The 24,777-nt window shown below is 38.3% G+C and overlaps 3 protein-coding genes across 22 annotated transcripts in view; 2 read left to right on the top strand and 1 right to left on the bottom strand.

Annotated features, from left to right (window-relative positions):
• obscnb (obscurin, cytoskeletal calmodulin and titin-interacting RhoGEF b) overlaps nt 1-13,768 on the top strand; it is a 58,828-nt gene extending 45,060 nt beyond the window's left edge. For 11 of the 20 annotated variants that reach the window (XM_015019801.1, XM_015019790.1, XM_015019802.1 and 8 more), the window contains 27 exons: nt 91-372; nt 496-577; nt 679-803; nt 1,118-1,315; nt 1,436-1,468; nt 1,567-1,665; nt 1,761-1,979; nt 2,135-2,168; nt 2,273-2,325; nt 2,528-2,626; nt 3,372-3,428; nt 4,125-4,264; nt 4,834-5,034; nt 5,145-5,221; nt 5,302-5,472; nt 5,581-5,740; nt 6,364-6,480; nt 6,641-6,805; nt 6,918-7,076; nt 7,157-7,334; nt 7,436-7,549; nt 7,676-7,843; nt 8,166-8,268; nt 8,916-9,045; nt 9,478-9,571; nt 9,765-9,807; nt 10,792-13,042. In XM_015019801.1, coding sequence (XP_014875287.1) covers nt 91-372; nt 496-577; nt 679-803; nt 1,118-1,315; nt 1,436-1,468; nt 1,567-1,665; nt 1,761-1,979; nt 2,135-2,168; nt 2,273-2,325; nt 2,528-2,626; nt 3,372-3,428; nt 4,125-4,264; nt 4,834-5,034; nt 5,145-5,221; nt 5,302-5,472; nt 5,581-5,740; nt 6,364-6,480; nt 6,641-6,805; nt 6,918-7,076; nt 7,157-7,334; nt 7,436-7,549; nt 7,676-7,843; nt 8,166-8,268; nt 8,916-9,045; nt 9,478-9,571; nt 9,765-9,807; nt 10,792-11,887 — 4,397 coding nt within the window. In that variant the 3' untranslated portion in view covers nt 11,888-13,042. Of the gene's footprint in view, nt 1-90; nt 373-495; nt 578-678; nt 804-1,117; nt 1,316-1,435; nt 1,469-1,566; nt 1,666-1,760; nt 1,980-2,134; nt 2,169-2,272; nt 2,326-2,527; nt 2,627-3,371; nt 3,429-4,124; nt 4,265-4,833; nt 5,035-5,144; nt 5,222-5,301; nt 5,473-5,580; nt 5,741-6,363; nt 6,481-6,640; nt 6,806-6,917; nt 7,077-7,156; nt 7,335-7,435; nt 7,550-7,675; nt 7,844-8,165; nt 8,269-8,915; nt 9,046-9,477; nt 9,572-9,764; nt 9,808-10,791 lie in introns of all 20 variants that reach the window. The other 9 variants (XM_015019794.1, XM_015019793.1, XM_015019784.1 and 6 more) reach the window with 3 other exon arrangements.
• A 542-nt stretch (nt 13,769-14,310) lies between these two features.
• On the bottom strand, nt 14,311-20,208 carry guk1a (guanylate kinase 1a). The gene is made up of 7 exons (XM_015019807.1): nt 20,117-20,208; nt 18,300-18,413; nt 17,130-17,171; nt 16,793-17,028; nt 16,626-16,710; nt 16,448-16,533; nt 14,311-15,116 (listed from the first exon to the last, which is right to left on the bottom strand). The coding sequence occupies exons 1-7, from the start codon at nt 20,148-20,150 to the stop codon at nt 15,078-15,080; spliced, it is 636 nt and encodes a 211-aa protein (XP_014875293.1). The 5' UTR covers nt 20,151-20,208; the 3' UTR covers nt 14,311-15,077.
• Nucleotides 20,209-20,727: 519 nt separating this feature from the next.
• Nucleotides 20,728-24,777, top strand: part of cunh1orf35 (chromosome unknown C1orf35 homolog) — a 10,083-nt gene continuing 6,033 nt past the window's right edge. The window contains exons 1-7 of the mRNA XM_015019805.1: nt 20,728-20,848; nt 22,635-22,785; nt 22,874-22,919; nt 23,008-23,090; nt 23,621-23,693; nt 23,847-23,929; nt 24,053-24,187. Of these exons, the coding sequence (XP_014875291.1) occupies nt 20,752-20,848; nt 22,635-22,785; nt 22,874-22,919; nt 23,008-23,090; nt 23,621-23,693; nt 23,847-23,929; nt 24,053-24,187 (668 nt within the window). The 5' untranslated portion in view covers nt 20,728-20,751. The remainder of the gene's footprint in view (nt 20,849-22,634; nt 22,786-22,873; nt 22,920-23,007; nt 23,091-23,620; nt 23,694-23,846; nt 23,930-24,052; nt 24,188-24,777) is intronic.

The following is a 24,777-nucleotide window of genomic DNA, read 5'->3' as shown; positions in this document are numbered from 1 at the left end:
ATACTTCAGGTTGATAATTATGCCAAGTGCATTTTCAGCCTAGGAGTCCATGTTCTTTCATTTATTGGTCCAGTTGTTCTTGTTGCCCAGCTGCTCCAGTGTTCCTGACGGAGCTACAGAGTCAGGATGTTCCTGACGGCTATCCAGTCAGCTTTGACTGCGTTGTGATTGGCAAGCCCCCTCCCACTGTTCGCTGGTATAAGGATGGCAAGCTGCTGGAGGAAAATGACCATTACATGATCAATGAGGACCAAGAGGGCTGCCACCAGCTCATCATCACCTCCGTCTTGCCCACTGACATGGGCGTTTATCGCTGCACAGCCGAAAACAGCAGTGGGATTGCCGCCACTAAAGCTGAACTTAGAGTTGACAGTGAGTAGAAGTGAATAAACGAATATGAAAATGAAGCAAACATTTTCATTTTCCAAAAAACAAACAAAACAAAAGCCTTTTCAACAAACATTGTTGAATAAGATATATTATTATCTCTATTAGTGTCGTGCAGCTCAGATTATGACACTGCTGCAGATGCCACAGAGACCTCGTCGTATGTCAGTGCTAAAGGTTATGTGTCCAGGTAAGCACAAGTGTTTTATGATAAATTAATTAGAATATTTGACATTCACCCTCTCAGTTCTCATGCTGACTTTTGTTACTGTGCCGCATGCTTTCCTCCAGTAGGGAAACTGAAACATTTGAATCCGTAAGTGAAGACGATCAGCTACCACAGGTTGTGCATGAACTTCACGATGTTCATGTCAGTCCAGGTTCGCCTATTGCTAAATTGCAACTCAAAGTAAAAGGTGAGCCCACCAATAAACCTGAGCTGTCAAATTACAATTTGACAGCTCAAATTGTAATTTGCTACGATGGCGGTCTTTACGGGTACACAATTGCCAATAAACAATTTTGTTTATCAAAATTTAACCTTAGGAATTTTTGAGTGGAGTGGGAGTGGGGAAGTCTGTTTCTCATTTACAGTGTTTAGTGACACAAAGTTTTACGAAAGAGGTTTCTCCAAAGATGATGGCTGAAGAGATGAGCTGAATGGATGAATTTAATATAAGACCAATGAGGATGAAGAGGGCAACATGTTCTACGTATTTCTGTCTGCTAGGGTTTCCTAAACCGAGAGTGTACTGGTTCAAAGATAGCCAGCCTCTCCGACCGTCAGAGAGGATTCAGCTTTTAGCAGAGAGAGATCTTCATGCTGTGGAGATCCTTGAAGTGAAGAGAGAGGACATGGGGGAGTACTCTGCTTATATCAGCAATGCGGCTGGTTCTGCTTATTCCTCCGCCCGGCTGATAGTACTGAGTATGTATGCACAGACCTAAATAGACCTAAACTGCACATCCACCATTTTCTGTAAGGCGCAAAGCTTCGGCGTTGAGCTCAAGATCTAACCACGCATAGTAACATTTGGATTTTGAACAGGTCCTGGGGAGATTATGCCACAGGATAAAAAGGGTAAACTACTCTTCATACTATAAAATTGCAACAGGTAATTAGACTGTAAACAAGGAGCATCTCTAAACTTCCTTTGCACTAATTTTTTTTTTACAAAGATTCTAAGGAACCACTGGTGCCTCCACGCTTCATTGAGAGGTTCAGCAATAGGAAGGTGAAACAAGGAGCAAGCATCACTCTCTCTGTCAAGGTCGAAGGTCAGTTCACATCCCCCTTTTAAACTTCTTCAAACACCCTCCCCCCTTTAACTTCCCTGCAGATTTTAGCATGTTCTCCACCTATGCTCTTTTAGGGTCTCCTACTCCCATGGTCTCCTGGCTGAAGGAGAAATCATCAGAGGATGTCTTGTGGATTAAACCTGACACTAAAGGATACAAAATAGCCAGCTCTGGTCGCCAGCACAGCCTCATACTGATGGACGTAGACAAAGAGTACACTGGCGTCTACACCTGCATAGCTACAAATAGAGCAGGGCAGTCACTCTGCAATGCTCAGCTTGAGGTGGATGACAGTAAGAAAAAATTTGTGTTTTGCATTTTATCTGAAAATAAAATGATTTGTGAATATGCGGTATCTCCACAGCATAAAAGAAACAAGCAGACCTGGCTGAAGTCTGCTAAGTGTTTGTAGTTATAAACAAGTGTATACTGCTCTCCTTTTTGACAGCACCACAACTGAAGAAGAATACTGCAGCTTCGGAGTAAGTAAGCCGATAAATAGGCGTACTGCAGTTTGAATATACATGCAAATTAATTGCATCATGCTACAAATGTGACGCACATGTAAAATTTGATTAATTTTTAGGATCCTCGGGATTACAGTTAGTCCTCCACAAGAAGAGGCTGGCAGAGGAAGTGGTGAAAATAAAATAAAATACAAAGATTTATTTTGTATTTTAATCAAATATTTGTCATTTTTTTACTGCACACTAAAAAGTGTCAAGCAAAAGTATCCATACGTCTCGATTGTTTTTACATTTTGTCATGCAACACAAAATACTGCAGCATGCATGATGTTTGTTTATTCATATTTGTCTTGTACTTTTGTTCATACTATTAGAGGGTAAAATACCCTACTTAGGTGAAGTTGGCACAGAGGAATTCCTCATGAAGCTCACTTCTCAGATCACCGAAATGGTTTCAGCAAAGATCACACAAGGTAAGTATGTGACACCAGGCAGTTTTGATAAAGTATTTGGATGTTTATTTTTAATTTTAGTTTGTGTGATGTCTAGTACAAGTTCACTCTCTGCTAGCGTAGAATGTAAGCAACGAAATAAAACAGAATGTGCAATTAGGTAGACATAGCTTTGCATGTACACCTGTTATGAAATTGTGGTGTGCTGTTTTATCACATGTCCAGCATTTTAATTTATTGTCACCATGCTTGCAACAAGCTTCCAGGAGGAATGTTGGCAGAGTGCTATGACTCCTAAAATATCTACTGCCCTATTCAGAATTGGATTTTTTTTTTCTTGAGACATTATTCAGGAGGAAAATCATGTAACTGCAAAATGTTCCAGTTTTCTCTGTGCATAGAAAAACACCATCTGATGTTTGCATGCCTCTCCTCCTCCTGCTGTTACTTGCAAATCGCTTTACTTGCAAATCCAGTCAGGTTTGGTGGATTTCACTCATTTTGCTCTGCCAATCCATACATTTTGTGGAAATTTAATGTTATATTAATGAGCTACTAAGAGGTGTGTTTTTTTTTTTTTATTTATTTAGAACTGACACCGAACCTGACAAAGGTGTTTTATTACTGTTTCACTGCATGCTTTGTTTTTTCATTAAACACATAAAAAAACTCTCTTAACTTCACACAGATCCCGTTTTCTTAACACCCATTATTTTAATCAGTTTCCCCATTTAAATGTTCACCCAATAATTAATTTGTTATTCAGACAGCTTACAGAATCACGACGTGCTCCAGTGGATGAAATCTTGGCCCAAATCTGCCAGTATGTATACCAAATGCATCAGCATCACAACTGTGCGACAAATTTTCTTTCTCTTTAAGAAATATTTATATCATTAGATGAATTTAAGGAAGTTTTTGTTCCCTTCACAAACAAAAGCACAGCTGCTACATGGATTTCTTCTTCTTTTTTTTTTTTTACATTTAATAGCTGAAATCTTACTAAATGCTTTCATATATTCAAACAAGATTTATTGTCTCTGTCAGCTTACAGCTGGGGTACAAACTCATTGACAGGCATGTATGTATCTGCATGTTGCCACTAACGCAGTAGAAATGCATTGTTTGGCAAAAGAAGAAATTGTTTCCTGTTGATCTTTTTTCAGAATTTCAGCTTCAACAAAGTAGTCATTACTTAAAACATCACCGGGGTCTTATCACTACGATATCATCACAACCAATTTCTCATCGTCTACTCTGACAATGAGTGACCGGTAAAACTGTCAAGTTGAACTGACTGCAAGTTTTATTAAACTTATTAAGCTAAGTGTTAAGAACTGGCACAAGTGTTAAAGTCAGCAAATTCTGTTTTAGGCAAGACTTTATAATATGACTCCCTTGACAAAATGTGTTTTACTACAGAACTTTAGTCATTTTGAAACAATAGAAAACCCTGAGAGGACATGCCGTGCACATTTCCCCATTTTCTCAAACATCTTTCTTAACCTTGTCGTTCAAGCTTCACTGCGAGTGCCAGGTGTGGACAGTGATGATGAGACCAAAACTCCTTCTCCATCTCCCCATCATGGTCGCTCTCGTCCACCTTCCCTCATCGCAGATTCCTCCTCAGAGTCAGATGAAGGAGATGCCAGAGGAGAGGTACAAGCTGTGGAATTGAGTTGTTTGTTGTGTTAGAGGAGCTTACAAAAACATTTCATTTTCGCAATTAGTATTGGGGGAACCCACCTTCAAACAAAGTTACATTTTGAGAATAAAACTACAAGTTATTAGATATATATATACACGTCGACGACTAATCTGACACAAGCAGTAATAATTAGAGATGCACCAATCAGAATTTTTCAATAATATCTGATCTGTGGTTTTACGAAGCTGATTTTTGCAGATTTCGATTTGTCTTCAAGAAGTTTAAATGATAGCATTCAAAATGGATTGATCTGTGAGCAAGCAGCCACTGTAAACATTTTATTGAAAATGTTTCGAAAACTTGAAAGGAAAAAAAAAAAAAAGACTTCTCTGCAACACATTACAGATCGTTTTCATTAACAACAGAAACAAATAGGCAGAAGATTGAAGCAAGTATTAATTTGCAATGGGAGAAGTTTGAACTTGGAATGAAAATGGAAAAATAAGATTGAGCAACTAAGTCATATTTCATTGATTTGCATCACTGATGAGAGACCATCTGCCTTGTCATATTTTCATAGATGTTTGACATTTATGTGGCATCTGCGGACTACAATCCCACCTTTGCAAGCAAAGACTCCATCTCTCTCAAAGAGGGACAGTATGTGGAGGTCTTGGACTCAGCTCATCCTCTTAAATGGTTGGTCCGGACCAAACCCACCAAAACTACACCATCACGACAAGGCTGGGTGTCACCGGCCTACTTGGACAAAAAACTTAAAGTATGTCTTCAGATCAACATATTTGGATGATTTTTTTTTTTTTAAATCTTGTTATTCTCTGCAGCAGTTTAGCTTGTTGATGACTTCGTATTTATAAATGTTTGTCCCAGCTCTCAGCGGATGCAGGAGATCTTCCAGAAACAAGCGTAGAAGAGGTTTCTGAAGGAGAATACAAGCGGAAGTTATTGTAAATGAAGCACAATCTAAAGTCACACTAAAACCGTGAAACTAAAGACACTCTGACGAAATGTCATTTAATTCAAACAGCCAGCTGATGCAGGACCTGATAAACGGAGAATCCGAGTTTGTCAAGGAGGTGGAATTCTTCACTTCTCACCACATGAAGCACGCCGACAGCCCGGATGCTCCACCTGATGTCTGCAGCCAGAAAGAGACCATCTTCAGAAATGTTGATGACATCAAGTCCTTCCACAGCAAGTAAGACCACCTCTTAATTACCAGCAATATCTGTTAGACCTTAAAAAGGACCGCATCAGACATATGCGTTTTATTCATAAACCTTGTCTCCCGCATTTTGTTTTCTAGGACATTCCTTCCAAAGTTGCACGACTGTGACACAGATGATGATGTGGCAATGTGCTTCCTGAAAAACAAGGAAGGATTTGAACATTACCTCCAGTATCTTGTAGGACAGAGCCAAGCCGAATCTGCTGTCAGTGACAAAACTGTCCATTGTTTCTTTAAGGTACCTATTTTTAAGTGACTCCTAGATAAATAAAGTGTCTTTGAAAAATATTCAAATCTCCTAGACTTTTTTACAACCCTCAACAGTATGGGATGTATTAGCATACAATTATGAAGTGGTTTGTCATTTGTTTTAGGAATAAAAATCTATTTTATATCCAAGCTGCTTTACTCTGATATCCCTTATTGAAATCCAACCCAGCCAATAGCAGAGTTAGTTTGTGAAATAGTAAAGGAAACAAAAAACGAGGAGAGCTCAGTGCATTGAAAACAAGCAATGCAATGAATGTGTTCCTGTCATCATTAATTTAAGGTAACTAATCAGAGTTTTAAGTCTTGATATAAAGAAACTTTTGTTTCAGAGTATAAAAACTGATTAACACTTCTCCGTGTTTGGTTCTTATTCTGGAGATGAAGAGTAGACTTGACCCAGAATGTAACAGGCATCAAATACAATTTCATGCCACAATCTTCTGCTTTTTATTTGCGTGGAATTTTGAAAAACATTTATTTAGTTGCACTTGACAATTGTATACGACTTTGTGTTGGTCTGTCACAAAAAAATACCCAAACTGTTCCCCAGAAAAAATTTCACATTAAGTCATAAATTGTTTACTCTTACAGGACTACTCTGAGAAAGAGCAGGCGACTGCAAGCCCTGGGGATCCTCCAGTTCGAAGCATAAATGCCTACCTGCAGCAGCCCCTCGAGAGGATTCAGAAGTACAAGGCCTTCCTTAAGGTGACAGTTTTAACAGCCAACAAACACAGTCCTTTAAGTTTAGTACCTTCTTAATATTGTAAATGTGTATGTAGTATGTGACTCAGATGTGCAATCATCTCCCATTTTGATATCTGATTATCATTCAGCCTTTCTAAATGTCTTTGCCTGCTGTCTGCAGGATCTCATCCGAAACAAGGCAAGAAACGGCCAGAACTGCTGCCTCCTGGAAGAGGCGTACGCCATGGTGTCTGCACTCCCTCAGCGTTCAGAGAACACACACCACGTCTCCCTGATCGAGAACTATCCTGCTACCCTGGAAGTTCTTGGAGAACCAATCAGACAGGTAATACCTTCATCAGCAGCTATGCAACACAGGCCTTTGGTGGCTTTATGTGTTTGATTGTTTTTTTTGTTTTTTTTTTTACATATTTTGTCTTATTATTTCCTTGCTCAAGGGACCTTTCCAAGTGTGGGAGGGAGCGCCCGGAATTAGAACCTCCTCTAGGGGTCACCACCGCCACGTCTTCCTCTTTAGGAACTACTGTATCATTTGCAAACCCAAAAGAGACAGCAACACTGAAACACAGGCATATGTTTTTAAGAACATGATGAAGGTAAGTAATAATTTACTGTCTGTTTGATATTTTATCACAGACTCAGCATGATTCTTGTTGTACTGTTCATCTCGGTTCAGCTGAATAACATCGATGTGAACGAAACGGTGGAAGGTGACGACCGGGCCTTTGAGATCTGGCACGAACGGGAGGACTCTGTGAGAAAATACACTCTACAGGCCCGAACGGTCATCATCAAGAACTCCTGGCTGAGAGACCTCAGAGAGCTGCAGCAGCGCTACAGCATGCCTGCATGGAGTGAGAGCATTTTTATTTATTTTTTTTGATTCTCTTTAACTTTGCTCTTATTTCTCTGTTGCTTTAAATGTTAACCTTTTATGATGTAAACATTCTTCCAGGTTCACCTGATTTTGTAGAAATTTTGGCAAACTGCACAGCAGAGTTGGGTCAAACAATTAAACTCGCCTGCAAAGTTACTGGGGTGCCTAAACCTGTAGTTACCTGGTACAAAGGTAAGACGGTTGCAACATAATATGTGCTCTTTCACTTGGCTTTACAAAAGACTGTATGCATTAAATAATCTTTATAATGACTTTATTTTTTTTTAATCGGTTAATATTTAAACTCTTGGTTTTTAGATGGACGAACAGTAGAGGCAGATCCTCATCACATCATCATTGAGGACCCTGATGGCTCCTGCACGCTGATCCTAGATAACATGACTGCAGATGATTCCGGCCAGTACATGTGCTTTGCAACAAGCCCAGCAGGAAACGCAAGTACTCTTGGAAAAATCACTGTTCAAGGTGAGTGAGGATACAAAGTTGAAGACTTTATCATCCATTCCTTCATATTGCCAATTATGTTTCTACCCGCTATTCCTCCTTCCCAAAGTATGATAGGGCACTAATATCTTATATTGCACAAGTACCAGATTAAAAATATATAGCTGCCCTTTGTATATGTGCAGTCAATAGGGATTTGGCGCCCTCTGCTCTCTGCTAAAAATACTGTGTTTGAAGTGTTTTGTGCCTATGAAGATTTTGCTGTTTAATGGGAAGCAAATGAAGTATATTTTTTGACACAAACGCCTAAACATCTCATGTTCCTTCTGTGTATTTGACACAGTGCCTCCTCGTTTTGTAAATAAAATGAGAAATGCTGTCTTCGTTGCTGGTGAAGACGCTCAGTTCACTTGTGTGATACAAAGCGCCCCCAGCCCAAAAATAAGGTAGGTCTGTCTGAAGTACATCTAATGCTGCTCATTCTTGACTTTTAAAACTTGTGGTTCCTTTCAAAAAGCACTCGGAATCATTTTACTTTATCACATCTAGTCGGATTATAACCACGCACTACCTTGTATTTTATTAGAATCTTAAATGAAGGGCCAACCAAAGTAGCGTTCAACTAATTCTAACATAGAAGGAAATGTTTCAACTATTTCAAATGAACATTTATAAACTGTGGCATATATTTGAGCTTTTAATTTTACACTGTTCACTATGATGTTTATTCACAATCAGTAACACACCTCTGAGGTCTCCACACAATAGTTGTATTTATATGTTAAATTTCACACTAAATAGGGGACTTCCAGTGGTTGGCTGCGCTAGATTTAAGGACATCAGAGTAACAGGGGAAATTAGTAACACATCAAACTTTTCAGATTTTTATGTTTGAACATTTTTTTTAATAATACCGGTATTTATCATTTTCTTTTTTACTTCACATTTTTGTGCTACTTTGTGTTGTTTCATCACATGAAATTGAAAAAACATTTGAAATTTGTTGTTGTAATGTGGCAACATGTAAAAAAGCTAGAGTGTGTTAATATGTCTGAATTTAGCATATTTGTCTTTCTTTCTGTACTTGTTAAAGATGGTTCAAAGATGGCCGACTATTGACTGACCAGGAGAAGTATCAGACCTACAGCGAGGTCCGTAGTGGGGTTCTGGTTCTGGTTATTAGAAATCTGACTGAGAGAGACCTGGGACACTATGAGTGTGAGGTAAAATCAGACGACATCGCTGTTGTTCTCATGTTTAGCTTTTGCCTTGTTTTTCTGGATAGTTGAAAATTGCGTAATTGTATTTCAAATGAATGTAGTTACATTTTCCCTCTAAGGTTTATTATAAAACCTATTATAACAAGCAGAAAATTTTGCAGTTTATTAAAACTATTTTATTTATTTATTTATTTTTTGTGCAATAACAATAAGTCACTCATCCTTTTAAGTGTTTTGCCGAGAGGCTTTGCTGGATTTACAGCTTCATTGACTCCTTGTTTAGGTTTGCTGAGTCATTGGGGGTGTCTAAGGGCAGATTTGATTGTGATCCTATTTTCATTTTTACACCTAAGAATTGATTTGAAACTAGTTGCTACCAATTAGCAGTAGAAAGTCATATTTAGGATTCTAAAAATATGTCCCTGCTGTTGCCAGCTGTCAAACCGCCTGGGCAGTGCCAAGTGTGCTGCAGATTTAGTTGTTCCTTCCGCTGTGGCCCGCAGTGGAGAGCACGCCATCACCATCGAAGGTAGGGCTTTTCTATCTGTCCTTTAGTTTAACAGTTTCAGTGCCTGGATTGCTCTGAATAAGTCTAACAACAAGAGTTAGTATTTATTTTTAATATGTGATTATTTTATACACATGGTATTGCATAATAGTTTTTTTTTTTGATGTCATTTAAATGTATTTTTAAAATTCTGGTTATTCTGTTTTTGTTTTAGTTACCGAACAGGAGACTAAACTACCAAAGAAGACCATCATAATGTGAGTGTGATGAGTCTTTAACATGATGCATAAGGAATTTATTTTTGCTGCTCATGTTCTCAGTCAAAGCACATCAGAAAGTTAGTTTTGCTCTGACTTTTGTCAAAAGCTGCAAAATCTAGATAATCGTTAGAAATGTTGATAGGAGTGTGAAAATACACATACAATTCTTGGCTCATTCCTATGTGATTTTGGTTAAGGTTATTACGAGTCATCATGGAGTCGTTAAAGAGCCACACGTGGCTCTGGTGCTGCAGGATACACAACCATCCTCCAGACAATTTGTTTGTGTTTGTTTCTATGACCAAATTTGTCTTGCAAATACTTTTCACATGGGGACAAAAACATTTGAATTTGTTGGACAAGCATTGTAGTGTAGCTACAGGTTTTATGCAACTCTAGTGTTTTGTTTTTTTTTTGTTTTTTTTGTTTTTTTTTAGGATTGAACCAGATTTTAGAGCACATTTCCGTGTGTGTGCCTTTCTATAGATTGTGTAGTATTTAAAGTCTGTGTGCTAAAGGATTCTATCATATGGATGATAAAAGGAGGGGCTTTTTCCACTGGCGGGGTCCTTCAAACTGGGAAACCTGCTGCTAAGCATGACTTCTACGACTGAATAAAAAACTTTAAGTAAACTTTTATGTCTATCTACATGATGCCTATTAGAGGAAGAAGGGGTGTCAGAAGAGCAGAGGAACGATGGACAGAATGCACTAAAATCTACAGTCTGCAAAAATAAATACAAGACTCCTTGTATTATGTTTCTAAACACATTATCAAGCAATTTATAGTTCATCTAACAATGGTACACTGTCAGCAAAAACAAATCTGGATGGTGAACTACATCTACAGGGAGTTTGATTTTACAGAAGGTCTTGTGTGTATCTTTAACATTACGATGTGGCTGTTTAAAGCCTTTCAGTCTCGTGTGTTTTTGCAAATACGCCAGTACCTCTGCTCACATATTCATTCACTTTTTCCAGCGAGGAGACGATTACCACTGTTGTGAAGAACCCACGCATGAGGAGACACAGATCTCCAGGCTTGACTGTTCTTGGAGCCCACCGCTCTGAGACCTCCACCCCTGAGCCACCTGCAACCAGGCCAAGAAGGATGCCCACCCCGAGAAAGACCACCATTCCAACCCTCTATGTTACTGAGCCCGAGGGGGCTGGAGCCAGGGCAGCGGAGAGCAGGCCCAGGTGGGTTGAAGTGGAGGAGGTCATCGAGTACAAGGTCAATAAGTCTCCCAGGCTGCCCAGGAGAAGAGGAATCTCACCTGCAGGCTCCGATCGTGCAGCCACCCCCTCCAGACCTAAGCGGTCTCCCCTGGACAACTTGAATGCCAACAACTCAAACAACAAGTTGGTGGAGCAGGCGCAGGAACATCTGAAGGGAGACATCAGCAGCCAGAGCATCTCCTGGGAGGAAGATGAGCCTCAGATCGCCTCAGGCTCTGCTTCGAGAGAACCGCGTGAACTTTCATCTGTCCTAACACTTGCTGAAGACGCTGATGACCAGGATGATCAGCAAACTGTTATCTTTGAACCAGAGGATGAGGATACGGAGGAGCCTGAAGCAGTGGTTCTGAAACAAGGAGATCGTATTTTGAACCTGGAAGACTTGGAGGATTACATCCCAGGAGAAGGTGAAACCTATGGCTCCTCCGGCTCCTGTCGTGTCTCTGATGAGAAACCCTGTGAGATTTCTGTCCTTCAGAGGGAGATCGGGGGGTCCCAAGTGGGACAGCCAGTGCTTCTCAATGTGGGACGCCCTGATATTGTTCCAAGGCAGAGAAGCAGCTTCTTTGGCCGCTTCAGGGAGCATCTCTCCAACAATCTTTTCCCCTCTGCCTCCCCGCAAGGAAGCGGAGCTCGCCCCCGAACTGAGAGACAAGTCCCAATCCAAGTGAGCAACGCAAACCTAGAGGTGAAGCCCTCTTACTGCTCCGAGGTGCAGAGAGTAGAGGGCGGGCAGCAGAGCTTTAAAACCAAAGTTTCCACTCAAACCTATGGCTACACATCAGTTGGAAAGCCTGTCACTCTTCAAATTAAAGAGAAGCCCTTTCAAAGCCAGTAAACATCTTCTAATTGTTGACACAAATCCTTAGTCTTAAATGGATACATATCTGCTTGCATGGTTAAAATAATCTAACAAAAATAATATCTACTACATATAACAAACCATTCCGTCTTGAAGCAGCCAGTCAGAAAATAGTCTGATCCTCAGTTGTTTTTGTGGGATTCAGAGTTTTCTTTAGGCTAGGGAATGTGGAAACTGCAAATTGTAGGGAAACGCATGTCTCTATAGGCAAGTTTCAGTCTCATTCTGTCATTTGAACTGCTGCATGACATGCAGCATCAATTGACAAGGATATATGAAGTAACATTTTACTGTTCATGAGTTGGATGTTCGTTTTCATAGATGTGCCGTCATAAAATCATTTTATCTGCAATAGTAAATCATCCAAGCAGTGACATTTTGAACACCTCTGACTTTATTTCTGGATTGTCATTAAATGCATATTAGTGTCATATCATCAGTTTTTTTTTTTTTTTTACTTTTCAGAAACGTTTTTGTGTCACAGTGTCTTTCAGCTTTGAAACTGAAAATACTTACAATGAACAGTGAAGACTTTGACTTTCTGTACTGCTTGCTGTTGTTTAGGTTTAATCACTGGTGTGCAATTAAATTATAGACAAACTTTGGTGTAGATGTATGAATGATTCCCTGGTTTTAGATCGCTTAGTTTTTTTTTTTTTTTCAGGTACCATCGACTAAGCCTTAGTAGTTGGTACCTAAAACACGTCCATACTCTATCATTTGCTTTTCTTTTTTTTATTTACAAAGCTTCTTTGACAAATTTGGGCTTTTTGATGTTTTGCAGTTGCCCGCAAACTCACAGGGATTAACAAGGGCGTCCTTTTGTGTGTCAGTGACATATTTATGAGTGACTGCATGTATTTGCTTTGTAAACCAAACGTGTTAAGCAGAACTGTCATGTATTTACGTGAAAACGTTGAAAAACCTGAAATTCCAGGACTTCACTACTTTCTTGGAAGACGTTGCTGTGTTTGTGTTCCTATAATAAGGTGTGATCGACTGGGTATGGACTATGTATGTTATGATATTTTAGGTCTAACAGATTGTAATTGCTTGCAATGTTCATGTGGAGTTGTGGACAATAATGAGGTTGAGCACAAAGTGTTAAATAAATGTACAGAAAATCCTTAAGATTACCCGTTTCTTCTATCATTCCTTACTACTCCTTATATTAAGCCACTTATGAACCGAGTAAAATGAGACACCAGATCCCCCTTTTCCACAACACTTTCTTTTAACCTTTTAATTTGCCTAGATACAACGCTCTGAACTGCTGGCTTCTTTTTTGTGGCTTACCCTCTCTGTAGAGGATGTCAACGGACCACTGTCTTTGCCCTGACTTCCTTGATTCCCAGGTTTTTTTTTTTTTAAGTGCTTTTTCCATTTTTTCTATTTAAAGTATCTGACAAATTAAGTTCTGGGTTTTCATCAGCTTTAATAATCAAAAGTAACTGTGATAAACATTTGAAATCCTCTAAGAAATGCATATTGATTTCAGTTTTTAAATAAAATTAAACTAGGTTTTTGAGCATATGGTGCCAAGATAGACTTGTGTGACTAAACAAATAATGCACTTTGTAGCTGTAACATTTTATTGAAGTTTTAACATGTAACACATTTCAGTATTCCAGAGGATTTATTGCTGGAATTAAGAATAAGCTCAAATAGTGAACAACAATATGAGGAATACATAACTTTTGGTCAGATGAATTGATTTTTACAAAGTCCCATTAATAGTTTTACTTTGTAAGAGTTGCTGAAAAAATTAATTATGCTAGTTTACAAGTACATCATAGACGTCCTTTAAAGGGGCAGCAGTATGCATTTGTCAGGAACATTGTGATAAAAAAAAAAAAACACAATCAACTAACTACTACCTTCAGCATGTTATCCATTAAGCTTTTTAACATCATTCTTAGGAGCGTTGCACTGAGAAGTAGTTTACATGAGTTCAGCTGATGTGCAGTTCCACCAGGTGCTTGCTAATTGCTGCTGCTGCTAGTCTGAAGGAGCTTAATGAGGGATGTGTGGGTGAGGGTTGCTCTGTGAGGCAGAAACTCTGCTTAGATATTACAGCTCCGAGGAGCTTTGTGGAAAAGGCAGCGCTCTGTCCCATCAAGCGTTTTGCAAACTCGAATGTCTGCCAGAAAAGATTAGAAGATTCCTCAAACATGCATAAAATAATCAATGCAACACTCAAAACAAAATACCTGGTTTACATAATACTGCCCCTTTAATTTGATTTGCTGTGCTTTTTTTTGTTTTATGGAATATAGAAAACCTTAAACATGTCTGTTTATTTATGCCTTAAAGCCAAATGAATGTCATTTCACTATACACATAAAGCTACAATGTGAGCAAGTTACACCATATAAAAGTTTACAAAATCACACCTGTAAAATAGTCAACTTTGTATTCCCCGCTTAAAACAAAAAAAAAAAAACTGACGATGACAAAGGATCTGTTTCTCTAAGCAAGATTGGATTTAACTCACTTGAGCACAACAGAATCCAAAAAAATGAAACTTATCAAACTGTTAACGTATACAACAACAAAACAGCTTTAAAATGAATTGCTTTACCAACTCTGGAATAAAAGTAATGTTTCAAAAGTATGCCTGACTTGCATATACCTCCTGTAAACAGCCAGAGATGAATATAAATTTTAAACCCTGCCCAACCACCACCACCACATATCACAACTCTGGATTTTTCTACTTCATTACCACTAATTGACACTACCAGGTGAGCACAGTGTGTTGTCAACAACCAGCAAAACCGGTTTGTCCACCTGATGGAATGGGTCTCGCTGCTTCCCGTTTCATGCGCCACGAACAAGGCAGTCCTGACTGAAGAGGACTCCGTAACAACAGGAATTTTCCTGTTTTGTGCAAGTCAGACTTCAAGTAAGATTCACTGGAGTAGCTTTTCTTCCAAAGAATAAAAACAACAAAAAAAAAAATCTAAAATTGCTCATTAAAAATAACCCCCTTTTTTTTTTTTTTTTTTTTTTTACGAAAGTTAACTTCATCTAAATACATGTTTGTAGATTCCTTAAAATAAGCTGTCTGAGTTTCACAGACCACCATCTGAGGGAATGTACATGTCAAATGGAGGTCTGGAGTTATAGGGGAGTGGATGGATGAGGTGCCAGGCTGTGCCATCTTCTACGAAGAAGTCTTGGCTTTCTTGACTTTGTTAATTTCCTACAGAGAGAAAAATCAAGCCGATTACAAGATGCATCAAACACATAAACCCTGCATTGTTCCTGCAGTATTTACATTTCAAAATTCATATTTCAGGCTCAGATTTATAGATTTTTGTCTTTTTTTTGTTTTAAATATTAGAACATAAGACAGTTGGGTTTTATTATTGTGTATTCCAAAAATGCCATGAAAAATTGCCACAGCAGCTTCAGACTTTTTTTTTTGTATTTAGACAAACATGGATCAGTTAAGATCTAATATAGGAAAGTCTAAAATGGGTCATTCTGAATTAAATACAGATCCTGTACATCATGTATATAATTATGAGTGTTACCTTCTTTTCACAAAAGTCCAAAATATAGTAATTTCAATTATCAACCAGGTTCAAGAACCTTTGGTCCACTGAAAATCCAAAAAAAAAAAAGTGACATGGCCAGTCTTTATTTTATTTTAACTGTCAGTCACTCAAAACAAACAATGATTGACGAGTTGGACTAAAACTCAAGCGGTGATCTGCCAGACCAAAAGTAAAGATCTTAATAGTAAGCAATTAAAAAAAGGAGATTAAAATATGTATCTTTCACATAATAAAAGCTCAGTCAATCTGGCTGAGTTTGAATGACTTTACAAAGTGGGCAAAGATTTCAGTCTCCAGCTTTAAGTCTTCACTTAGACTTGCAGCTCTAAGTGAAATGTGCTTCCTGAAAGTATTGACTGAGAGGGTGTGACTACAAAGGCATGCTAAAAATCTGAAAACCATTTTGTCATTACGTGGCGTATAAAAAAAAAAAAAAGCATGTTACTTTGTGCTGCTCTACAACATCCCAGTAAAATACATTGAGGTTTGTGACTATAACATGATAAAACATGGGAAAATTCAATTGATATGTCCATAAGTTCTAACTTTAACAAAAGATTCATTTTAATTGGAATCTTTAAATCCTGATGAAATCTGTTGACTTTACAGATACAATATTCTTAGTAGACTGCAAAGCCAACCATCTCCTCTGCTCCAGTGTTAATGATCCGTGCTTGCTCTGCAGCTGTCAGCGAGTCTACGTGTTTCTACATGCCCTTATTGAGGCTTGGATGAGTGGAAACCAATTAACATCAATGCCTCCTCACCAGAGGTGTTTTCACACTTGTAAACACATGTGCTTTGCTTCGTTAATTCTTGGGTTCCAAACGACAGCAGCACCTTCTGTCTCCTCCATCAAAAGTTGAAACGGTACAGCTGACCGTCCTCACAGCTACTCTCAACTGCTGAGCAGCTTGCTGGTTAAGCTAATTTTAGCTCCTTTGATACAAATACAGCCGCAAAAGTGGCTCACCTCAAGAAGAGCTTGTTTTAAATTCTTATAAGCATCCTCCAAATTGTCATTGACAATAACGACATCAAACATGCCAGGTTCTTTACCTAAATGGGAGAGATCATAAGAGAATGTTTCATTTTAAACATACTTATGGAGCTCTACTTTAGAGGTTAGGGAATAAATGGTGACTCCTTACTGAACTCCATGTCCACGTTGGCTGCATGTAAACGCTTCTGAAGGCTCTCCTCCGACTCGGTATTCCTGTCCCTTAATCGCTTCTCCTGTAACTCCCAACAAGAGATTGATTATTAGCAGGAAAACTCACAGAACCAAACTGGCTGTACAAATTCCAATTGTGCTCACCAGGACTTCCATGGATGGCGGCTGGATGGAGATGTACATGGGATTGAGGTCTGTCTTCTTGATGTTCTTCACGCCCTGCATGTCGATGTCAAGGATACAGATGAGATTCTTGGCCTGGACGGCTTGGACGGCGGCTTTGCTTGTGCCGTACAGGTTTCCAGAAAACTCTGCGTTCTCGATAAACTCTCCGTTGTTTATGGCTGCCTGCATGGCCTCCCGCGTAACATAATGGTAATCTAAAAATCCAACACCAGAACACGGAGGGATTGGGCTTATAGAAAACAAGAAAGCATGTGGACTGCTGTTATTACAGTGAAAGCAGAGACGCATGCTGTACCTCTGCCGTTCTCTTCTCCTGGACGAGGGTTTCTTGTTGTATCTGGGAGATTAAATGATATGAGTGTTAGATACTCCAGAGCTGCAAAAAGTTTCAGTACTTACAGATGTCTTTTCTCCTTTTATACTATGCATTTATTCAGCTTTTAATAAAAATCATAACACTCATAGAGCAAATTGGAAGAGTAGAAGACATCCTAATCACAAAGAAAACCGATAAAACATAACCAAGTTTGCTGCAAATAACAGGACACAACATCTTGAAACGATGCAGATCACTAGAAGAAAAAGAAAAATTACATCTCACTTCATCACCAAAATCCTCCTGGCAACAAAAGGACACTGGGAAGTTTTTTTTTTTTTTTTTTTTGGCTTGCTCCAGCAGTTCTACATCTGCCAAGAATTGTTTTGACAAAAAAACATTGGGTTCAGTTCTAAACGTAAACATGTCCTGAAATATTTTAGCCCAAGATAAAGAGTTAATGGACAAATTTCCATTTAATGTAACAGGGGAGAGAGTAACTCCCTCTATTATATAAAAAGTAAAAGAGCAGGCGTATGTATGAAACTTATACAATATCTTACCCTTAACCTGATCCCCAAGTCTAATTAAACCCGTAGCATTACCAATACCGAACAGAGATTTACCTGCTTTATCAGCAGGTTTACTGCTATCAGGTTAGTGCTTCCCACTGTTGAGTTAATTTGCATTTTGACACAAGCTAAATTTTGCTCGTCTCCATTTAGATGCAAAGCTGTAAGTATGTGGACGTTTGATCAACTAACAGACCAATTTGGACAAGCTGTTGATTATTATATGGTTCAACTTCTGCTTCTCTTAATGGCAAAATAACACATCGAACAAAAGGGATTAATAAGATAATTTTGATACATTTTTTTTATACATTAACAACACTAGTGCACTCTTCAAAGTGCACTAAATGTTTCACACATTGCTGAATATTCATATTTTTTACAAGTATAAAGCACCCAAAAAAAAACAAAAAAACTGAAACCTAATACAACATGACAATATATGTTTATATGTCCATAAAGAAAAACAAAGTCCTTTAGTCCACTTATTTGAGTAAGTGATCAAAATCATGAACACAAAATGCCAAAAACACAAGACGGACTTTTTATTATTCAAGCCACAGCATGACACACTTACGAGAGACGCTGAAGCCAAACACATTTTCATGTTCCTTGATAAGTTTCTTCAGCAGGGTGCTTTTTCCTGCCCCGGACGGACCACTAAACACCACAGGCCTGGGTCCAGCCATAGCTGAAACAGAAGAGAAGAAAATGGCTGGAGTTATTTAAAAGAATGTTTAGGTGGGGCAGTAAGGATTTACTCATAAAAGTAAAAATTGGTCTAAATATAAAAATAAAAAATGTTTTTTTCAACACTCCAGCATTGGTGGGTAAATGTTTTTGAGAAGAGTCATGCTGAGGAGAAAAATAACCAAGTGATGTGGCCTGTGGTTAACTTAGGGAAAAAAAAGATGCAGTTGCCTGCTTTGAGCCAGAGTCACTAGGGAAGACATTAGTAGAAACTATTGAACCTGAACATGATATCAAAAAAACAACTTCATACAAGAGATGAAAGAAGAAAGGCTGCTTTGGATAGCACACAAACAGCCATTTAAAACCATTCAAAGCTCAATTATACAACAACTTCCTTGTGGGAAAAAAAAAAACAAAAAACTCTCAAGCCAAGAGTCTGTTTCGACTCACATATTCCCACCGTTTCTACACTTTGAATCTACATCTAATCCGCTACCGATGTCTTCCATAAGAATGCTCAAACAAAGATTAGAGAGCTTCTCCTTACCTTTTAATCAACAAGAGTTCAAGCAGGTGAAGTGAGAGGTGAGGGTTTTGATAGAGACAGAACAGAATGAAAGCAGAAATAGAAATAGAAAGGGGTGGGGAAAGCAAGAGGGCGGGGCAGGGCTACACAACACCATCAACAGCTTCTGTTTTTCTTTATTTTTTATTCTTTGCAACAGATAATAAAGAAACGCATGAAGGGAAACAAAAATCACATGGTACTACAACCAGCAGGAACTGATACTTATTGGATTCAGTGCCATAACTAATTTAAAGCCCGTGCACTGCCACTCGTGACTAGTATTTGCCTTGATGAATAAAGTTAAATCACAGGAGTTCCATAAATGCCAGAGGACAACATTAAGAACTGAAACTAAACTTGATGGAACATTTCCTTAGTAATCATCGAAATATTCTTTAAAATGTAAATAAATAAATAAATTTAGTCTTTAAAACTGTTTGGCACGTTATTTTTTTCCAGTATTATGTTATGTTTTTGTTAAAAGATATTATTGATATTTTACAGCCTAAATGATTTCCTAAGGAGGTTGAATTTTAGGACATAGAACTAATTCTTACAGTGCAGACAAAGAGAAGCTAAACAGTGCTATCACCACATGTAGAGTAATGAGTGTTTACAATCTGTGTAGAATAACAACCCAGACTCAAATCGCATTTAAATGTTTTGACTGCATATATTTCCGATTGATTATTCTTACTTGTTAAAACCACCATAATTCAAAACAAAGAAAAGTAAACAATTATTAACACCACTTGATTTTGAAAGATTTAATTAAATAAAATGTGGAAGTAGTGGTGAGTGACTGAGAACTTACTACAAGCTGCAGATCCTTCATGCTGTCTTAACGTGAATATAATTACTGAGAAGTTGAAACCTGAAATTTTCAGTTAGTACATATTGATTAAAATGCTTCCTTGGGTACTTGCTACAGCTCAAAATAAATTACAAATTAAAAAGGTAAAAAGTTGCATAAAAAAAAATATATCAATCAACTGAAAACTCCCTACATTTCAGCTCCATCTTTTCCTGGTACACCATGTCAACTAGCAAACTCCAGGAATGAATGGCACACCCAGACATTAAGACATCCGGGATGAAAAGAGGCGATAAAACATAAACAGTACGCCTCCTACCTGTAAATAGTCTTGTAAAATGTCTCAGGTACATCGAGGGTTAGATTATTCCAAGCCTCTGAGACCGTTTCCGGAGGATTTTCTTCATCTACTGGCCTGAGCTTTCGTTGTGAGAGCCATTAGATAAAAACTGTGCTGCCTGCGTCATCACTGCGGACCAAAACATCGGCGTTCAGCGTCAAAACCACGCGCGGTAAAACGAGGAAACGGTTTTTTTTTTTCGTAATTTACGTTAGCCACAAACATTTTAGAAAAACGTCAGTACAGAACTTATATATTTATTATGTTTATATTATTGCAAGTAGTTCATAATAGCTGTATAAACACGTTAAGGACGCGCTGTTACCATAGCTGCTTGAAATAGGCTAGTTGAAAGGCAGCGCTGCTGCAAGTTCTTTTGCTATATTTAAAAACATCCGCCTCAATTGGCGTACGTTTCCAAAATTAAACCATACCAGTTAACATGTTGCTCCCTCTTTCGATAGTGGGAAGTTAAAACTCACCGCACAACTTCCCCGGATGAAGGAGTCCCGAAGGCCGGACCAATCACACGGTTTGGGTTGCTAGCGTTAGCTGCGCGCACTAGCGGCGTGTTACTGGTTTTCTCTCAACTCTCGGAACTTTTTCTCCCTAAAATGTTTGGCTCGTCAAGATCTGGGGGCCTACGCGGAGGTCAGGACCAGTTCAACTGGGACGACGTGAAAGTCGATAAACACAGAGAGAATTATCTGGGTAAGTTCAGAAGCGCAGCTTTTATCAGTGCTAATCAGACGGCTAGCGAGCAAACGACGAGGGAAGATGGCTAAAAATCGCAGGCTCTAAACACATGTTGCCCCACCACATACGGCTGTCTCATACCTTTTGATGTAGAGTCCCTCATTACATAGAATCTGGACGGCTTGATTTGCTTGCTCTTGAAGGCGTGTTTTATTCCCCCGAACACAGCAAGTTTCCACTTTCACATTGCCTCCTCCTTAGGCAGAAAGAGCCTCTCAGCGGTCTGTGCCCTGACCGCTGCCCAGCTAGTCAGCATGCCAAACAAGAGGAGCTACGTAGCAGCACAGATGTGACATAAAAGGCGAGCTAAAAGAGCCTTGCACAACTTGTTTGCCAAGTTATACGTTGGGGTATCTCTGTAGTAAACAAATGAGTTAACAATTTACGAAATTGTGTTGATTAAACATTTTAGCATGTAGCAGTCCTAATTTTTTGAAACCCATACATTTACATCTCAGTAAATTAGAACAACGTCGGGAAATTAATTTATTCAGCAATTAATTTTTGTATGTGAAACTTGTATACGTCGATTACACTCAAATGGGTATAGTTTGTTTCTCTTCCTTTTGATGATAATCACTCATAGGAGCTACATCAGGTCTTAAAAAAAAGCAAGATTAAGCTATGTCCTACTACACAGTCACATGCTTGTTGAGCAGTCATTGACTCCCTCCACAAAGAGGGTAAGCCACAACAGGCTATTCCTAAAGCTGCCTGTTAAGAGTGACATATGATAGTGGAAAATTGATTGGAAGGAAAGACGTTTGGTGCTGCTGCATAATTAACAACTAACAACTAACTGTTGTCTTTGGGAAAATTCAAAAGGTGTGAATTAGGACCACAGTAATAGTTCAGGAGTTGCCATACATGGACATATCTGGGAAACAGGCCACAACTTTCAATCAGTAAAATAAGTTACTCTGGAATCAGAGGCAATCTCAGAAGCATTTTAGATAGGCTATTTCTCCGAAGTTTTCTAACATAAACAAGTTTCACTTTTTGAATTGAATTACTGAATCATATAACATTTTAGATGCCATTTTTTCTTGTTGATCTACATATGTAAATATGACACAAAGCATTTAATAATTTAGAAATATGTCCAAAGTCGGGATCCTTCTTAACACAACCTGACTAAAATAAATTAATTCAGTCTTTTAACACACCTTTTCCTCATTTACCAAACAGTTAATAAATAACCTTTGATTGATATAAGATGCTGCTAGTTAGGATATTTACCTAAATCAAAAGATTTGAGTACATATCCTCATCCTAAAATCTCCTCACTCTATATCAGTTAAAGCTGCAGCAGGTAACTTTTTTAAAACGGTCACTTTGTTGTGACAGTATAATATGAGACAGACAGTCTGTGAAAAGAATCACACTCCTGCCTCCTCTCTGTGGTCCTTCTGCAAAAACAACCAGTCAGAGCCAGGAGGAGTGTCTCTGCATTGTCACTGTTTAGTGGGAAATTAATAACTTTATTAAACCTAAACAGTCCAGCTGGTGTGTTTTCAGTGAAAATCAAAGCTTAGGTTGTAATACAAACTTAAAACGCATGAGTCATTTAACATTTGAGCTGTGTTTTACTTGTTGCCTAACTGCTCATAGTCGTGCAAAACTAAGATTTATAATGCAATAAAAATCAAAATGTAAGAAACTGGGTGGAAAACATGCTTCCGAATTTGTTTGACATCAACATTTAAATTGTGCCCAGTCATTTGCTCTGTTTTGTTCTTAGGAAACTCCTTGATGGCACCGGTTGGACGATGGCAAAAAGGTAAAGATCTGACGTGGTACGCAAAAGACAAAAAAACTGGCAAACCGTTATCCAAAGAGGACGAACTTGCTGCTGTGAAAGCAGCAGAAGAGGAGGCGCTGATGGCTGCTCTGTATGTATGACTTCACATGTACGTTTATTTAACACAAGAACTTTAGAGCTTCAAAATGCTTGACAAACCATTTGCATTCTCAATTTAGAGGACACAAAGTTATAAAGAGACAACCAACTGGCCTCACCAAAGAGGTAAGTGGTTTCGCTAGTGAACAGAATAAATCTGAGCATCTTCAATTGCTTAAGATCACATGGTTTAAATTTTATTCAATTTTCACAGGATCTTGTAGAGGTTTGTAGAAGGGAAGAGGCTGATGGTGAAGAGAGGAGCGTGGATCGTATATCAGGCTTGGGAAGCTCCAGGTGATTACCAATGTCATATAAAATTAGCAATGATTCCATTTCAAGCTGGAATGTGAGTCCTTGTAATCAAGTTACAAATAATAATTGAGATGATCAAATAACATGGCTTAATAGGACAACTTTGTTTCGTTTGCCAATTATAAATCTGAGCAAACAAAGATCTGGTGAGGTTTTTCAAGGCTTCATGTTACTAAATTAATCTGCTACCATTTTGAAGACTTTGTCACATTAAAATGCTTCCTGATTTTATTTTTTCTAAGTTAGATTTTTGTATTTGTATCTGTGGGGGGAAAAAAAGGCAACTGCAGCAAATTGAGTCATATCTCAGTATTCTCGTACAATTCAACTGTGTAAAGCAATTTTAAAATGTCACGAATGGTTGTGGGCCTTAAACATAGTATTTGTTTATTTCTGGTTCTTTAGTTTACTGAAAGGTCCTCTGAATTACCTTTTGGTTAAATAGTGCGACCGGAAAAAAAATAGCCTTGGCTGACAAAATGCTTGTTTTTCTCCTCTGCTTGTGTTTGAAGTGTGGGGTCACGGAAGATATTGCTGTCCCAAAAAGAGAAAGAAGCGGCTAAAATGGGTCTGCCAATTTTCACAGTGAGTTCAGTTTCCTTTTCAACTGTTAAATGCAGATTATCTGACGTGAAATCCTTGTGACAGTGGCAGGTTCAGTTAATGGTTACTTAAGATTTATTTCCTGCTATCATCTTTATGCCTTAGTGCAAAATCGTAACCATTCTTGTTTTGCAGCACCACAAGACTGAAGGTCGTCAAGAAACATCTGCAACAAAAACATCTGAGAGCGTTGAAAAACCAGAAGAGACAGAAAAAGGGTAAATGTGAATTTTACTAACCCTTTACATCTACAAAACGTCCAGCATTAAGTGGACACGATGAAATGGGAGTCTGGATATTATACGCCATGATAATGAAGGTCAACCTTTGTTTAATTTTAGTTTGCATGAGAGCAAAAAGAAAAAGAAAGAAAAAAAGAACAAAAAGGAAAAGAAGAAGAAGGAAAAAAAGAAGAAAAGGAAAAGACGAGATTCGTCAGCCTCTGAGTCCACGTCATCAGATGATAACAGGAAAAGGTATGTCCAATGACAAACCGGTTTGTGATGTACTCGAATAATCCAGACATTATATCAAATCAGAAACATCATCCAATTTCACTGTGTGAAATAATCACAAATGCCTCCTTGGAAGCATGATTTGGTTGGCTTTTATAGTTTCATTCATTCATTCATTCTTGGAAATTGTGTGGTTATGTTTCCATTCTTTCCTGTCTGACCACTCTCAAATAAAGGCCACTAGAGCTGATAAGACCATAAAAAATTCTATTTTTGCATTTTACAACTTTACTTTTTGTAGAGATTAAAATTGCTAATAGCAGGTGTTATTCTTTCTTTAATATTACTTGAGTTATGTCGGTAAAAGTAAAAGACTTGGATTTCTCATTAATTGTGGCCATTTTATTTGAAACCTGCTGCTCTGAACATTGGCTTAGCATTTCTTCAAGTGAAAGAGATTTGCTATTACGGGATGGTAGCTTAGAGACAACAACAATTAGGTTTCCAAAAATTCTGCAATCCTAAGACCGATAAAAACATTTGGCAAAACTGAAAAAGTTTGGAAAAACTCATTCTCTAGACCAGTGGTCCCCAACCTTTTTATTACCACG

The sequence above is a fragment of the Poecilia latipinna genome, unplaced genomic scaffold (genome assembly GCF_001443285.1).
Source record: "Poecilia latipinna isolate Pla-1442-1.1 unplaced genomic scaffold, P_latipinna-1.0 Scaffold2484, whole genome shotgun sequence".
In the NCBI taxonomy this organism is placed as follows: Eukaryota; Metazoa; Chordata; class Actinopteri; order Cyprinodontiformes; family Poeciliidae; genus Poecilia; species Poecilia latipinna.
This window is presented reverse-complemented; position numbering and strand designations above follow the sequence as displayed.